General features: G+C 39.9%; 1 protein-coding gene and 1 pseudogene across 1 annotated transcript; both read right to left on the minus strand.

The window, feature by feature from the left end:
- Positions 1–1,852: 1,852 nt before the first annotated feature.
- LOC108890808 (uncharacterized) lies at positions 1,853–4,396 on the minus strand (annotated as a pseudogene).
- A 1,265-nt stretch (positions 4,397–5,661) lies between these two features.
- Positions 5,662–15,704, minus strand: LOC108890807 (DNA repair and recombination protein RAD54-like). Its single transcript, XM_018687819.2, has 18 exons — positions 15,394–15,704; positions 15,212–15,295; positions 14,478–14,588; positions 14,300–14,360; positions 14,076–14,211; positions 13,020–13,089; positions 12,339–12,627; positions 11,434–11,558; positions 11,201–11,351; positions 10,983–11,109; positions 9,935–10,009; positions 9,558–9,688; positions 9,208–9,318; positions 8,025–8,148; positions 7,864–7,942; positions 7,603–7,782; positions 7,302–7,465; positions 5,662–5,977 (listed from the first exon to the last, which is right to left on the minus strand). Exons 1-18 carry the CDS (start codon positions 15,394–15,396, stop codon positions 5,776–5,778), a joined length of 2,223 nt encoding a protein of 740 aa, XP_018543335.1. The 5' UTR covers positions 15,397–15,704; the 3' UTR covers positions 5,662–5,775.
- Between the last annotated feature and the right edge of the window lie 2,343 nt (positions 15,705–18,047).

Below are 18,047 nucleotides of genomic sequence, written 5' to 3' on the forward strand. Positions count from 1 at the left end.
TAAACAGCTACAAGCAGTTAACCTGCATAGCATGAGAGGTTTTACAGAGCATAACACTGCAGGACAAAGTGTTGATCAATGCCCTGACATCCACAGGAGTCCAAAATCACAACATTGAGGACATGGGCAGATGATGACATTTAGATCATGCTGACCCTAACAGCCATGCTGGCTGTTCCTCGTAACAACAAATAGTACCAAATATACACAGATTTGACAACATGGTAAGCTGAACACAGAGCCTTTTAAAACAGCAGCACAGACGTGTGTGTTGAGCAGAGAAGATGCAGGTTGGCCCAGCTGTGAGGCAGTAGTGGATACACATTATCACTGCTTGACTTGGCACAGTGTGGCTAACAGACTGACCTGGGTCCATAGAAAAATCTAAAAGGAACTGATGCATGCATTGCAGGCAAATCTGAGGTGAAACTCAAGGCTACACCAATTTTCACAAGTACTGTTTCATTTTCAGGAAGGAAATCAGTCTATTTTGCTTTTATGCTCCAGGTACCTGTTGGCAGTCATGGGTCATTCTCCTTTTCTTACCTTCCAGCTTGCAGTCTCTCAGTAGATTTAGGATCTCAGGGAGACAATCAGACAGCTTCATGTCTTCCAAGGTGAGACTCTTCAGGCAGTGATTTGACTCTAAAAGTTGATCACGTCATTAGTGACAGTACTTTACATTTGATTTGTTTAAGAGCTAGACTCAACAATAGAGCTCAGAGGAATAAGACATATCAGGCTTTGAATACACAATACTTGTCAGTTGGACCATTTCATTATTGGTTTGGAGATTTTCATGTAATTAGTTGACAGTAAGAAAATATATTATATCCCCATATGGTGCTTCTACTGTTTGAATAGTTTCATTACTCGCTTTACTCATATACATTACTGACAGCCTTTAGACAGCCTGGATACTCAGACTGTGGTGAAACTCTTAATGGCATGACACCTTACCTGAGAGAGTGGTGAGGAGCTGGCTTAGAGAGGAACCAGATGGCAATCTCACCCAGCTATGTGCAGTAAATTGAGATGTGGAGAGCGTCTCAGCACAGACGTGATGAAGTGCAGATCTGTTTGGAGTTCAGCTACTTTGACTGTCAGCTTCTCCAGGGCAGCTCTGCTCAAACGAGTTTAAGAAACAGTAACCTTAGGCTGATTTTTTATAAACTACACTGCTGTAGTATTACTTCATGCAGTACAGTTTGTCTGACCTGGGGGTTTGTTTTGTCTGCTCCTGTTTTCCTGTTTTCAGTCACCATTTGTGGATTTGTGTGTTCATGTGAAGGCGTTCATTTTCATGTGTAATATATTACTTAAATGACAGCAAACCACACCCCCTCACTTCTCCTTCTGTATAATCTACGTAAGCCTACCAGGAGTTGTGTCAGCCATGCCTGGTTTTGCTGCTGTAAGCCACTTAAGTAAGTCCTCTTGTGCACTCAGCAAAGTACCTGAGTGGTGTGGGCTACAGCCCTGTAACAAACTTGATTTTAAGTTTATTTCTTAAACATTCCGTAAGTCAATGAACGATAGCCTAATCATTTTCTCCCTCATCAGAATGGCACTGACAATACATGCTAGCAGTTTGTCTGTTTATTTAGCCACAATGATAGCAACTGCCAGGGTTTGTTAGTGAAAGACAGTAATGAACCCATAGCATAGAATTTTATATACTTTCTGTCTAAATGATATAATGGTAAATAACACTGAGATTACTCTCCTTCTGAATATTACAGGATTTTTTACATAGCACTGGACTAGCTCAAGAGCTTTATGTTTTAAGCAGGTACAATACACTTTAAAATGCTCATCAATTCAAATGTTACTTCACTTGGCTGGAAGCTTGACAATACCTGACATATAGGACTCAGCAGTCCTGGGATGATGTTGGTAACAAGCGTGGTCCCCAGAGCACAGTTTGGATCTCCACATGCAGAGAAGTCACACCGGGGCTTGCGTCCAGCAGGACCCTACGAGCTTGGCGTACGGCAGGACGCCAATGTTGAGATCAGTGAGGGAGCTGCAGGAGCTCTCAGACAGCTGCTTCAGGCTCTAGCAAGGCCCAACACATCAGAATCCCTGAAGGTTGCTACATAAACAGACATAAGAACCAGTCACTGCTGCACAACTGAACAAATGTGTCGTTGTGTGCAATATTCCCTGAATGTGAAATCATTTCATTTCATTTCTGTGAAATTCAATGTTCCAATACAATAATACTGGTACTCAAATCATCCCTTTGAATCTTGCAACTGGAAGGAATTTTGCGTAGAAGAGAGGGCAAAATTTTCAGCAAGCAGAAGCCAGAGACAATTTATGACAATTATGCAAGAAGTTATTCTTCTAAAAGTACAAATACAAGCCTCTGAGGGTGTGTTTTTTTCTTCCACATAAGAATAGTGAGAGAGAATTATTTCCTATATTTTGTCACAGTACTGAGCGGCAGCTGTGTTGTCTCTAAAACAATAAAATTATTGCCAAAAGCTGGGAGTTCAACATGCTTTACATGGGTTTTGTATAACAGAATCAGGGCTGGGTATCAACATCAGTACTTTTTAGACAGCAACCACAATGTTTATCAAAAACTGTCAGTACCAAAAACCCTGGTATGGAATGTCTGGTGCCTGACTTACAAAAGCTGTGAAGAGTTAGAGAGCGAAGGCAGAAGAATGTGGGCAAGGCAGAGTTCAACACTCTGAGGGCGTCGACCCACACGGCCTGATCTCCAGACACTCGATCTGTCCCGATGGACAAGCCCCTGCTGAGGGACCATTACATGAAGTGAAGGTTCGACAGAGAGCCTGTGGGTCCACAGTAAAGTCTGTTATTCCAGATTCCCCGTCCACAGACACAGAGTCCAACTTGGAGCGTTTGCATGGAGTGACTTGATCATCCTTGTCTTCTGAAGCCCTGGTCTCAAGACTTGGACTGTAAGTGCCTCCGTCTGTGCTGGCTGAAGTGGCTTGTGAAATACAGTTTTCCTTTTTGCAGTGCATAAGGTTCTTCAGTTCATGATTTACATACTGAGATCCCCTTCCATGTAGGAGCCAGGCCAACACAATGGGACACTGCACCTGTATGACAAGTTTTTTAACCACCCCGTGGTCTAGCAGGCGATGGAGAACATACAACGCAGTTTGTGTCTTCCTCTTTGACAGATCAATGGACTGCGAAATACCAACACTCCTGACACGCTTCTCTAGGAGGTTCAAGAGAGGCCGCTGCTCAGCAGTTAAACTTTGAAGGGGCTTGTGCAAGCTTGTAACGAGTAAGAAATGTCTAAGACATTTAGCTGCAGCCCACAGGAAAGATGGTGTGTTTAAATTTGTGATGTTTCTGCTTACAAAGCCGTTTCTGAAGCCGTAAAATACAAGTGTAAAAAGCATTCTCATAACTTCATGTTTGACCTCTTCTTCTGTGTGGAAGTCGGATGCCTGAAATATAACACAGACCACATATCACATATGGACTCTAGATGTTACCATAAATAAGATTCTTCATTATTAATGGGAGGCATCACACCTACATGATTAGGACTGCAAATGTTCTGCAAAATTCCAGCCCATTCAGAGTAAGTTGATATCCCTGAGAGAAAATTACATCAAAACTTACATCAAATAGAAACACAATTGTGAATTGAATTCATCTGATCAATTCAAAGATACTCTATAAACATAGGAAAAATAAAGAGCACCATCTATAATTCAATAGCTCTTCTTACCTCTCTGATTGAGCTCAGGCTGAAGCTTATCCAGTTGATATACAGTCAAATGAGGAAGAAGCTCCTTGATGAGAGGCGTTGGAAGATCTACGTTGTGACAGATAAGTTAGAACCTAGCAAATGTGGACACCAACTCCCTCACGACCAATGAGTAACGGTTAGCAAACCAAAACTAAATACCCTCAATATGTCTTCTATGAATGTTACAGGCGAAGACTGTACGATTAGCTCTAATTATGTATATATAGTCACAGAGGGGAAACCTCTTGAAGGAATGCTATTGTGGAATGTTACTTTTGGGTACGTACTGAAATATATGGCCATAAAGTTGGTAAATTATTGACAAGAATCCACTGCGACTATGTTCTCACTTATTGGATGAGTGACGTCAATTACGTGCTAGTTTCTTTTAACGGTTCGCGCAACTAACTCCTGCTGGAAGTATTAGCTAGTCCTGTTCTTGTTAACGTTACAGGAACATAACTGTGAATGTTAAAATATGCCACACTTACCAAGGACAGCCTCAATGGCCAGAGCAGCGAAATGTTTCCTGACAGCAAGGAAACATCGCTCCTTCAGTTGTATTTGATCTGTTTTGCTGGCTGTTTCTCGCATTGTTTACTGTATTTGTGTGTCTATCATTCATGTACGTCGACAACTGAGTGCTGCAGGAATGGTCCTGAACCCCGGAGCGAACCGGAAGAGCATTTTCAGCACTTCCGGACTTATTTTTGTAGGCTAGCTCGGAATTTTTTTTGTTTCAACTTTAACTTTAACTTTTAATTTTAATTTTCTATTTAAACAGTTGAAGAATATTATTACAACGTTTCATAACAATATAACAAAATAACAAAGTTCCAGGGAGATAATATATAGAGAAAAAAAGAATGTACAAAATCCAACTTTTCAAGCAATACATATGTTCTTGCAGCTTTTTTCAGTGTATTTGATTGAGATGCCATATTGCTCGACTTCATTATAAACATTACATTGGTGTCGGAGCCAGATCCATTTCCTCTTGTGAATGTGGTATTTTCCAAGTATTTCTGTCCTTCAGTTTCAATGTATGCTCAGTACGTCCTCTGAAAAATTGTTTAAGTTCATTCCAGAATGTTTTTGTGAACACACAATCATAAAAAAGATAGACCACAAAAATCAAAGGAATAACTAATATTTAGCCTGAGTCTCTCTAACACTTGTTTACTGGGGATATTTTGTGAAAAAATCTTATTAGTATTGTCTATGAAAAATACTTTATTAATTAATGTAATTTAATAACTTAACTGAATTTTTCTATCTAATATTTCTGTTATTCCAAATATAGAGTTTGTTGTGGGGTGAGAAATTATTTTTATATATATCTTCTCTCTTAGTAAATTAATCAACCATTTAATTTTAAAGGTAAAATTTAGTTGATCAAAATTGAAAACTTCAGGATCACCATTTTTCTTCTTGCAAAGGAGATGTTTTTTTCAAATAATGACATTTGTTCCTCCATAAAGTTGAATAACAACTTATTTAGTTCCATTTCCAGTGATAAAAACAGGCATACCACCCTTAAAACTGACTTTAAATATTTCTGATGTTAAACAATCTGTGTTGGATGTGCTGGTGAAGGGTCATGGGGGGACTGGAGCCAATCCCAGCTGACGCTGGGTGAGAGGCAGGGTACACCCTACGGACTGCCAATCCATCACAGGGCCAGGAAACTAAACCCTTAACCCTAAAATCAGCTGTGAGTCTCAGGTGATACCAGCTCCTACTTTCTGAAAGACAGCTGGGTATATATGCAATGGCACAGTTCAGCGTATAGGTAAAAATGAAAGTGCACAGTTGGTGAATCTATTATCAGTGTTAGCATGTTTTTCCCCAGTCCTGTAGGTGCAATTATTTATATGAAACTAGGGCATTCATGATGGATAGATTACAGACAATTCTCCTTTATTCCTTCTGCTTTAATAAGAAAAGTCAACAGAAAAACTCAACAACAAATAAATATGAGTATATACAGATGGTAGTTTGATAGAAAGTCTGTTGTGTCCCTCCTGCTATAGTACACCTCTCTGGTCCTCGTGAGAGCGCTGGTGGAAGACGAAGGAGACCGCAGCGTCCCAGGAGGCCTTCAACACTTGGTCCCTCAAGCCCTTCTTGCTGAAGCAGTGGTTCCACTGAGAAAGGTCACTGGTACAGTCAGAGTCCTCTGCAGGAGGCCGAACCTCTCTGCCATTCACACAGCGCTGACAGCGAAACCTAACAATGCCACAAAAGGAAGGAGAGGCTGTCTTAGTACAGGGACACACATTATGATGATACATCATGTATGACATGTAAAGAAAGCTTACAGACAGAGGTCATTAGAGTATTTTCTAATATATATCAGAATATGTTAATAGTACAGCTGCTAATGATGTGTCATCAGAGCAGTGCTACAGTGTACTATGGGGAATGGTTCAGTCCACGTGAACTTAGATACTACACATGTCCATTACTAATATGAGAGGCTGTGGAGGGGACATGACAGTCATTGATAGTAGACAGGATGATATCACAGCCTACAATGCTGGGGTTGCACTGTCAGGTCCAACATAAAGCCCCAGAGGCAGCTCCCAGTGAATTTTCCTATCAGCATGTAAAGTCTGAGACATGGGCATAAAAATGATAAAATCTTTCAGTAAACTGACAAAGTCACGATCATAATATAGAAAACAGAAGATTAGTTTTGGCTAACTTTGAGTGTGAAATAGCGCACCCTGTTACACCTCATTGAGATTTATGAAACAGAACCATGCATCAGCACAGCTTTATAGGTCAGACAAAAACAATGTACACATATTTCTCTCATTGTGAAGATATAAACACTGAATGTTATGTGCCCCTGGTGTAATTTTTCATATTAAGATTTATTTACTCATATCAACAGAAACTATATATAATAATACTATATAAGTACCTATGGAATAACGGTTTACAGAATAAGAGCCAGCCAGTGTCACTAGCCCACTGTCACTGATGTCAACCAGCATGTTAAATACATATTTAACACTATTGAGGATTTCAATACAAATTTGTCCCAACAAGATAGTTTAACACACATTCATAACCAGAGAATTAACAATCTTGAGGCTGAAAATGGTTATTTAGAGATAAAAAATAAATCTTGTATTCTGTATCAGAGAGAGCTGTAGGATAATGATAGGGATAGGAGTTTATTCTGCTAACATGACACAGCCTTGATGTCTGAATTTAACTGGTAAAAACTGGTAATTCTCACCATAAATGGAGTTTTGATTTTACAAAAAACTGCAGGTAATACACATAAAATAGTGTTTTTATGTCAGTCTTTTCTGTTCTATAGATCATGTGGTCTTTGCCAGTCACACCATTTGTGCTCACAAGATATGGATTTTGTAAGAACAAGGGGAAAAAAATCTCTCAGGACTCTCTGGATCAATTTTAATGTATCTGAGGAGTTATTTGGGATTGTCTGACCATCTTTGTAAAGTTAATTCAGTTCTCAGTGGAATCAGCAGAGTGAGTAACATAAACAACTTGAATGAATATTTAGTTTTTTTACTTGTCATGTGTGTCGCTGGCGGTCTCCTCGTTGAGAGCGAAGAGTTCTCGGAGTTCACCCAGAGAGAAGTGACGTTCCACGTCCTGCTCCTCATCTACCACACAGCTGCTCAGAGCTTTCTTATGGGCCTGCCTCTGCAGGATCTTCTCCTCGATTGTCCCTGTCTGTAAACACATGGACACAAGTCAGGCGTGGAAGTCTGCAGCACACTGCTGCCCTGACACATCTTATATGAGAACCCAGACTTTTTTGAATAATAATCAGTATGCAAACAGTCATTTATTTTGTCTATTGAACTGACAGAGAGTAGTCTGTAGATGTAGCAGGTCTTCTTCTGTCCGTCTCTCCACACCCGAGCCATTGCCTGCTCATCGTTGGCTGGGTTCCAGTCAGGATCAAACATCACCAAGCGATTAGCACCAATCAGATTCAGGCCACATCCACCAGCCTTGCTGCTCAGCATGAAGATGAACTCTGGGTTCTGAGAAACAGATTTATTCAGATGCTCGTCAACTGCTTTTCAAAGCTCACAGTGTCATTTAAAGCACAGTTCTAAACTCACAGAGGGACTGTTGAATCTTTCCACAATCTTGGCCCTTTTCTTGATGGACATTGTGCCATCCAGTCGAACATAGAGGTATCTGTTAAAGACCAAGATGATGGATGTTACTCACTTTGAGTGAAAAATCAAACACAATCAAATAGTAGTTTCCCAAAAATCACCTTCTAGATCTGCACAGCTTTTCAAAGAGGTCCAGTGTTTGAGTGTAGTTGGAGACAAGCACCACTTTGTCACTAGTTGTTGTCCTTGTTATTGCCAGGATGTAATCAAGAACCAGCATTTTCCCTGCAAATAAGAAAACAATATCTTCCATAAAATGATTAAACACTTTATTCAAGTTACATTTTAAAGATACATCACAATTATTAAACCTGGAATAACTGTTTTTTTGTCCACTTTGGTGCAGAGGAAGCCTGTCTGTCACTGTATAATTTGTTACAGCAAACAGTTGCTCATTTAACATCCAGCAGACAGAGAGTAACATTAATTTGCATTTTGAGCCGTATATGCGTCCACCAGTATTCACTCTCCTTTGAACTCTGAGAAAATATCTCCTCCTAAACCTCCTAAATGTTCCACTATGCTCATCAACTAGTTTCTGACAGCTGCATGCTGCTGAAAACTAAACTGAACCAACACAGTGAAACTTTTAATTGAGCTGAAAGACACTATAAAAGCTCCACAGGCATGAGGGAAATTGAGTAGCTGGTGGTAATTCTCTCTACATTTGTCATTATTAGCAACACCTTTCACATGCAAAAATTCATGCGATCAGTTGATAATATAAAACATTGATTACAGCCACATTTCATCCATATTCATTTTAAGCATAAGCATCATGTGGAACAAGCTGCACTCTAGTTGTTATTCAGTGAGACCATTTGCTTGTAGTACTGACATTGCTGCTTTTTACATATACATATCTAATCTAATAATAATCTAAGATATACATTTCTCCCTTTTGATTTTCAGATTTTTTCCAAGAGGAGAACACAGGAGATGTGATTTTTGAATCTATGCTGTAGCAGAAAAAAAAACATGTGGTTTAATTTCAGTTTAACTGTGATGGTGAGGTAGAAAAGAAAAACAGACCTGTCCACATGTAATCCAACTAGACCATTCATCAACAATAGTATGAAAAAGGTTTGTCTGTCAGCTCCCCAGCCCCAGCTGACAATTCATAACCTCTACTAAAATGAATGCAAGGATAATAATTTTCCATTAATGAGGTAGCCACACATATTGACCAGGTTCAGATTACTTCTCAGTTATTCTAGTGAGTCAGTAGGAGCCATCATGCTGGATATTCCTGGCTGTATTGAGCTGTATTGGACATGGTCTTACCAGAGAGCTGAGGCTCCACAGCTTTAGTGCAGTAGCCAGGTGGAAACAGATCCAGTGCCCCCTCAAAGCCCTCCTCACCCTCCACACACTTCTCATAGATGAGTGCTGGGTCTGGGATACACAAGAGTGGTTAGTATTTTTTTCAGGCAGCAGATGACTCTAAGTAAGCACATGGATACATGCAATAAAGGAAAACTAGTTAGATATCCTCAACCTCAGTTTCCCATAAAGTTTACATTTGAGCCAGAACTTTGGGAAACTTTGCTTCTAAAACAGTCTCTGTTTATCAAGCTTATGTCCACAGGTGCAACATTGTATAACAGTGCATTATATTTGGTTTAAGCACTTACGATTGCACAGTTTCTTCAGTGACGTGATAGAGGACAAGGAGGAGACACTTATTTTTCCCTCCTGCAATGTCTCAACAGGTTTGGCCTGTCTCAGGAAGCGCTTATAGAGCTCTGTCTGCAGAGGAGTCAGTCTGCAGGAAAACAACCACAGCCATTACATTTCTGCATGTTTAGATTAAGTTCATATTTTAAATATTTGTCTTAAGGCAGCATTATAAACTAACATAATGAAAAAAAAAGGTATTGGTACTGAAACTCAGATGTATGTGTATATATAAGGTTTTTGTGTTACTAAAAACTAATATCCATTTCCATGCAAACGATCGACAATTTTACAAGAATATTCCATCTCAAAAAAAACAAGTGAATCAACCAACCTGCAACACACAACCTGCTCAATTTTCACAGGAAGGTACTTAGACAAGATATCAGATGTTCTCCTAATCAAACACCTGTTAAGGCAGGACATGGTCAGTATTACAGAGGGACATTAAACTTAAAATACAGTTAAATGCAATCACATTTTATATGTTAGCAGTTACTGTTTATTAACATATAATAATTTACTTTGAAAAATGTGCTCTGTGATGGTTGACAAATTTACAGTCAGTCATACATACACATACAGCTTGACATCATTGAAACTCACTGTTTAATCTGTTTAATGTTAGCAAACTATAGTTTTGGTAACTCAGTCAGGGCATCTATTCTGTGCATGATGCAAGCAATTTTCCCAACAATTATTTACAGACATTCCAGACACTTAATTCACTATAACACAATTCCAGGGGGTCAGATGTTTTTGTACACTAAGTTGACTGTTGCAGCTGGGAAAACTACAAAGAATGGTCTCATGGTTTAAGAAGTTTCTAATAGGCTAACTGACATTGTATGAGTCAGTTTAGGGTGTTCCTGTGGAAGCATTTTAAGGCCTACAATGTGAGGGCAAAGATCTTATATCTTGGAGAAATGTCCTGTGGTCTGAACAAAAAAAAAAAAAAAAACTGTTTGGCCATAATGAGGCCGAAGAACACCATTCCAATTATGACACACTGGGGGGCAGCATTATGTTGTGGGGGTGTTTTGCTGCAGGAGGGACTGGTGCACGTCACACAAGATGGTATCATGATATTTTGAAGCAACATCTCAAGATATCAGCCAGGAAGTTAAACTGGAGTAACAAAGCCCTGAGCTCAATCCAACAGAACATTTATGGGTAGAACTGAAAGGGCACGTGTGAGCAGAGGGCTACAAACATGACTCAGTTACACCAGTTACGTCAGGAGGAAAAAACTCCTACAAGCTTGTGGAAGGCTTCCTGAAATGTTTAACTCAAGTTAAACAATTTAAAGGCAAAAACAAATTAAGCGGTAATCAGTAATCAATTGAATCAATTTAAACAGGAAAACCATGGCAGGCACTCACCTGTTGACGATGCTGATCAGTTCCTTGAGTTTCTCCTCTCCTGTCTGTCTGTCTTTATCACTGGCATCTGCATCTCTGCCCTTGAGGATAGGAAGCTCAAAACGTTTTTTAAACTCCTGGGCTGTACCTGCAATCAGGGTGAAAATAAATAAATAAACAAATAATAAATATCATCACAAATGTGTTCTAGCCTGTTTTGTGCGTGTAAGGCTGTTTACCAAGAATCCCAGCATTAACAAAGTGGACCAGGCTGAAGTACTCCAGCAGGTCATTCTGGATGGGAGTGCCTGATATCAGCACTCTCCTCTGGGCACTCATGGCATTCAGGGCCTGGTACGTCTGGTTGTCTGAGTTCTTCAGCCGATGGCCCTACGCATGCACAAATATAATGTTACAGCACTGAGACAACAGTCCTTAAGAGTTCTAAAGTGTTATGAATAAAATGAAATACCTCGTCACAGATGACAAGTCCGACTTTGCCTTTGTGCAGAACCCCAGCATGCAGTCGAAATGTCTCATATGAAATGATCAGGATTGGGGTCGGGACTCTCAAACCATGCTGAGACATGAAGTTCACTAGAAATCACAGAAACAAGCAATTGCTCAGTATTTAATAAAACCAATGTATCTAGTTGAAACAAATGTTTGTCATTATAACACAAGTTGGTATGTTGTCACAAGAAACTTAAATATGATGTTGCAAGAAGAAAAAGGTCCATTGTTGCCTAAAGAGACATTCAGGCAACAGACAAGGCATAAATATAAAATTATATAGAGTCTCATTTGCCAGACAGCAGCAGAATGGGTATTGTCTTTAAGTATCCTGTGCAGGCCTTCCTGTCCCGGGCCTTGTACATCTCACACCAGTTTGTGATGTTTCCAGGTAGGATAGTTTCTATTACTCCTCTGTAGAGGTTTACAAATTGAGCCCTCTCAAGTTTCTGCTAGTAAGAGACGGGGCCTAACTTCCCCTGTAGCAAAAATATTTTCTTTGTTATGTTGATTGATTTGGTTTGTTTTAATTTAGATTGGTGCTACAGTGTGTAAAGCAAAGAGGGGTGACAACACAGGTCACACATATGATGGGCTGACTACTGAGAAATGCAGTTATCCTAAGGGATGCCTTGCCTTGTAGGTTTCATAATGTAAAAGTGGCAGTGGCCTTTGATCGGAGTAAAGCAGAAGTCTTTATTAAGAGCAAGTCTGTGCACTAACTTCAAGCTAACCCCAACATTTACTCTAGTGAAACAATAAGAATGAAGGTTCCTCTTGACCAGCGCTGGCCCACTGCAAGGTGTCAAAGAGTGAGACTGCCATAAGCTGTGGATATTCATGGGACAAATGGAGGTAAACTACCTAACTGTCTATCGATCTCATCCTTTGAACCTCCGTCGATGGCCACTGGTGTCACGCGTCCTCCCAGCCATTTTCCGACTTCATTGTACCAGTTGCGAACTAGACTGGAAGGTGAGACCACGATGGCTTTGTCTATCTCTGGCTTAGCATCAGGGCTTTGGCGTAGCAGGGTCCACATGAGAGTGATACACTGTAAAGTCTTCCCCAGGCCCATCTCATCAGCCATGATGCAGCCATATGATTCTGAGATGCGTCGGCCTGTCACACACTCCCACAGGAATTTCACTCCCTCAAGAAATTAGAGACATCCATTTTTAATTTCAAAGAGAAAAAATATTATTGTACATCAACTTTCTTTTCCTAGAATTTCCAATTGCATCTCATGGTCTTCCTCACATTTCATGGATGAAAAAGTGATTAAAAACCACAGAAAAAGCCTGTCAGTGGACCTTTGTCGAGACTGACTCTTGTCAATCTGCTATTTCTAAGGTCAAGAGTGAACTGACTTCTCAGTCTGTTTTTATGTTTCTGAAGAGAGACAACACAAGGCCAATTCAATTACTAAAGGTTCTACATCTCAAGTAGATGTTTACCACTATTGTTATAAATATAATATGGAAATTTGTGTATCTTATTATCATTTTATTTTCATTTCACCCAGTAAAGAGAAAAAATGTTTACCTCTCTCTGATGGGGTCTGAGCACTTTTCCTAAGACTGGATCCACAACAACATGGACAGGTACTTTTTCCCTGGACAGGAAAAAGAAAGGTCTTGTCAAACATTTCTTTTCCTTAAAAGCCAGTAAAGGCAACATTTGGCACTGCAACAAACATACATCAAAAAAAATGAGGCTTTCTTTAAATGATTATGCACTTCTACTTTTTATTTCAAAGATGCAATGGTTTGGGCACCGTTCTTCCTGCCATTATTTAATGCAACTTTTTTCAAGTTATGCGGCTTCTGTACACTAAAACTGTCTCTTTGCCTAAAGAGAATGACTGCTGTGTCTGGGGAGAGCTGAACTTTCTGCTTAGGTACTAGTTTCAACCATTTACCTGCTTCTATTTTGAGTAGCTAATGTACAAACTTGGCTCATGCAGCTTTAAGTAACAATCAAACATTTTCAATGGAGATCAAATAAGAGATTATTTAATCTTCCAAGACCTCCCTAAATTGGAAAACATCTGCTCGAAGCTCTGCATGGAGATTTAAGCAATAAAATATGCCCTTTAATAAATGAAATTCAAATGCAAGCTGTCAAATTTTATAAACACCCCCAATCTAGTGACTGCTACTCCTGCCTGCTACTCCTGCCAGTGTAAGGCCCGCTGAACAAAGATAAGAGTGCCTTCTGCCAGCTGATCCTGAAGCTCTGTTGTGTGTGGGCAGAGCTTCAGACACCAAACAACCTGAGCCAAATAAACCATCAAATACTGGAATGAAGATAAATTAGAATTCTGTTTAACCCAAACAGATTTTCTTATCTGGATCTCTTTGACTCATTCCTACTAAACATTACAAACAACTTTAATTGAACTGAATGTGGTTGTTGTCTAATGTCTTATATTAGATTGGAGGTTGATATTTACTTGATACAGTAGATTTATTGCTAATCATCTGTCAGTGTTAATAATCTTCTGCACTGCTTTGCCAAATATAGGCTTGTCATGCAATAAAGCTTATTTGAATCTTATTCTGTTTAATGGAGGAAGGAATCCATGTGTTTTGGACGTACTTGTCAGCTTTGATCAGGTCATGAGCGCTCAGAGTCGGAGGCTCATAAAGAACCAAAGCATCTTCTGCGAAGGGATCGTGAAGCGCTTTCCTTACTCCTGCACGCTTTAGACCAAGTGCCCTGATTCCCAGCGAGCCTGTGGGCAATCATCATGAGAGCGAGTGAAGAAATCACTGTGATGTAATGTGCTAGACATGAAAACACAGTGATGAGAAAAATGTTACCTGTGTAGTTTAGAATAGGAATCTTAAACGGTTTGGAGAGGATACTTCGAATAAATGCTTCCTGTAGAAAGAATTTGAAGCAAGTGAGCCGAGTCATGGCATCATAGTGCAATCACTACTGTAATCACATGCAAAATTTATGCAAAGAGTAAACCCAACAGTGCTCAACAATGCTTACGTGTTTGTCACCATCCATACATGGAGGCCGGTCGTTGAGCTGTGTCAGAGGTTTTCTGAAGGGAGAAATATGGTTCTCTCTTGTCTCATTATCACCTTTTCTTCTTTTCTCCTGTGTAAATTGCACAATACACATTTTTCAATTCAAACCACATAAATTCTCACAAACACTGATTCTCACTCATTATTTTGTTTACCATTTATTTCCCAAACAAGTTTCATGGGGAAAGAAGCTACTCTCTACTTCTGTTATTGTTTTCGCTAAGTGACTCAGATGATGCTGAATCAAAGAATGCACAGTAATGGTCTACAGTCATGTTATACAAGGTCTATGCATACTGACTGACTGTGTTCTTCAGGCTAAACTTCACTATTTTGATGTCAGGAATATTATCTATTTTACTGACATTTTAGATTTCTTCAGTGAGATATTATTGAGGTTATAGTGACTTTGCTCTAGAATCACTGTTTAATTGTATTTAAAATACAAATCAGTTTGTATTTGTACTGAATAAATTCAGATCTGAATTAGAACTAATGGAATAAGTTCATGTGGAGCACTGGTTGTATTTAGTCTATCGCCTGGAGCACTGAAAATGCTTACCAGCAAGAAAACATCGAGCTACCTTATTATCGACATCGTTTGGCGCACGGGTCTCTACCATCTGCAAATCAATAAGGCGGTTTTGCAGTTGACTCTCAATGTAACAACTGTGTAACAGTTAATGTACTTACAGTTCTGTACGTCCAATCTTCATCTTCGCAGGAATCCCCTGCTTGCTTCCGTTTAGCAACCTGACTGGGAGCAAGACTCCTTCTCTAGAATTATCATTTCACACGAAGAGGATTAGCATAAGTTACTACACCTAAATGCTGTCTTTAGCATCATGGAAATAACTAAGAACAATCTTACTCACCATTTTCCTTGATTCCTCGGCTTGGCTGAGACCCGTCACCACCTCTGTGTTGCTAGCGTTTACCCGCAGTTACCCAGAAACTCAGCCCGCTCCGCCTCCACAGCAGAGGCTCTCTGCGGTTGTTGAACCGTGACTTTATAAAACACGAACTGTAGACCACTATCTTAGCATGTATGTGTTTAAAGCAAGAGTCAGCTAAGCTGAAATTAGTCCCATGGCAGAGTTGTAGAAGCATGAATTCATCATACAACAGAAATTTCCCCCGGTTGTCATTAAACTTCGCGCTAAATGCAAATGTTGCACAACACTACGGCAAGTTTGAAAGGTCAAAAGGCCCGCTGTGTGACTGCAGAAAAGGCTCCGCCTGCTGGGACAGATCAGACATTTCAAAGTATTTTGTATTCAAAAACTACAGAGCTATTAAACTACCGATGTTCACACTGGCCTATCTATTTTTACTTTGTAGATCTGATAAATGCTGGAAGTATTTTAAGTAGCCTACTGTCCCCTGCATACAGCTATGGAGACCACTCGAACTTTACTTCACTATCTTCATTTTTTGTGACTTTATACCTCTACCACATGTTAGAGGGATTCATTTTTCTTCACCACATTTATCTGATAGCTATTTTGAAGATCAACATTTTACATACATCAGCTAAGAAAATATCCTACACTGTTCTAGATAAAATTACAAATGGTATACTGGTACTAGTACACTGAACTAGCACTCAATATGCGCCTTTTACATTTATTTCCTTGCACAATGCCTTATTTAATCGATTTAGTACGTAGTTATGTAGATAAAAAAAAACTCCCAGAATTCCATATACCTGCTAAGTGTTTAAGTGTACAGTGGTGGAAAAAAGTTTTCTTACACCCCATGCATTTGTGAAATATTGCATTACGAATCACTCTTAGGTCTTGAAGTGCAATTTCTTTTAGTACAGCCACAGCCAAAATACTAAACAAATCCTAAAAAAGCCATTAAAAACTTTAAATTGATTGGTTCAATAAAAATACATAAGACATTTTGAGTACTGGGTCATTTTGGTACCAGTGATCCACTAATGAAGGTCGTACTTTTTATTAAAAGACACAATTTCTGTTGCCATGCTTCATGTCTATATAAAGCCAGCACATTTGAAAGTTCTTCAGAGACAAAAGTGGCTAAAACAAGGAACCTAATGCAGGAAACACGCCTGAAGATACAGATTCTCAGTGAGGAAGGGTACAGCTGCTGCCAGACAGCCAGGAAGTGCAGATGCAGTCCTTCAGCAGTTGGATACACTCTGCAGAAACACAGACGAACCAACAGCTTGGAAGACAAACCAAGATCTGGGTGTCCAAGGGTTTCTTCAGCAAGAAATAACTGCATCCTGATCCACAGGGAAAACCGCTGAATGACATCACAGGAGCTTCAGCAGCAGTGGTCAAACCAAACTGGTGTCCAGTGTTCCACCCGCACTGTACGTGGCTGACTTTTAGATCATGGCTTAAGATCCCACAAGGCTGTCAAGAAACCCCTGATCAATGAGAGACACAGGAAGACACAAGAACTGGACAGCCAGGAATTGGAAGAAGATTCTGTGGTCAGATGAGTCCAGTTTCCAGCTTTATCCTCCTCCTGATAATGTGAAGGTACGCAGAAGGCCAGGCCAAGCTTTATCTGCAGCATGTACAGTACCTACTGTCAAGCATGGTGGAGGCAGTATCATGGTTTGGGGATGCATGAGTGCTGCTGGTGTTGGTCATCTCACTGTCTGTGATGGCACATTGAACTCTGCCAAGTATTGTGTCATTCTCGAAACCCACATGCTCCCTTCTGCACGTGCACTGTTCCATCGAGGTCAAAACTGGATGTTTCAACAAGATAATGCCCCTCACCACACATCCAGGGCCAGGAGAACTTGGCTGCAGGAGCACTGTATCCAGGTCTTACAGTGGCCAGCTCAATCCCCGGACATGAGCCCCATTGAAAATCTGTGGTGGATTATCAAAAGGTCTGTTTCAAAGTGTAACCAAAGAATGTAGAAGAATTAAAAGCAGTAATTCAAGAAGAATGGGACAAGATTACCCCTCAACAGTGTGAAAGGCTCGTGGGGAACATGCCAGCCAGGATTAGAGCTCTACTGCGTGCTGCAGGACTGCTAAATATTCATTTGATGATGTGATGGTTTATTTATTTTTTATTCAAACAACAACAACAACAATAAACAAAAGAATATCATTTGTATTTGTTGGTGTCTGTCTAATGCAGCCACACCTTTTGAAACACAAAAAAGATGTTTCCCCAAATATCTCATAATTTTTGAGATTGTATACAATTTTAAGGGTGTCTGAAAACTTTTTTCCACCAGTGTAGGTTTGTGACAGGATTTTCACCTGAACAGTCTGAATTGGTAACTGGGGAAACCAAACAAATCTAGCTCATGATGGACTAGGAGAAAGCAAACTACAAATATCACTGAATTAAAAAAATAATAACTGTCCAATCAGAGAGCACGCCCTCTCCCTCACCACCAATCACAGAGAGCATCATCCAACTAACGTTAGCGTGTTCTGAAGTTAAGTGCACATCAACAGCTGTGTGACTGAGCTGTGATGTTACATCTGGCAAGTGAAAAAACTCACAGATGAACATTAGCTGGTTA

Source organism: Lates calcarifer, unplaced genomic scaffold (genome assembly GCF_001640805.2).
Source record: "Lates calcarifer isolate ASB-BC8 unplaced genomic scaffold, TLL_Latcal_v3 _unitig_1812_quiver_1540, whole genome shotgun sequence".
Classification (NCBI taxonomy): Eukaryota; Metazoa; Chordata; class Actinopteri; family Centropomidae; genus Lates; species Lates calcarifer.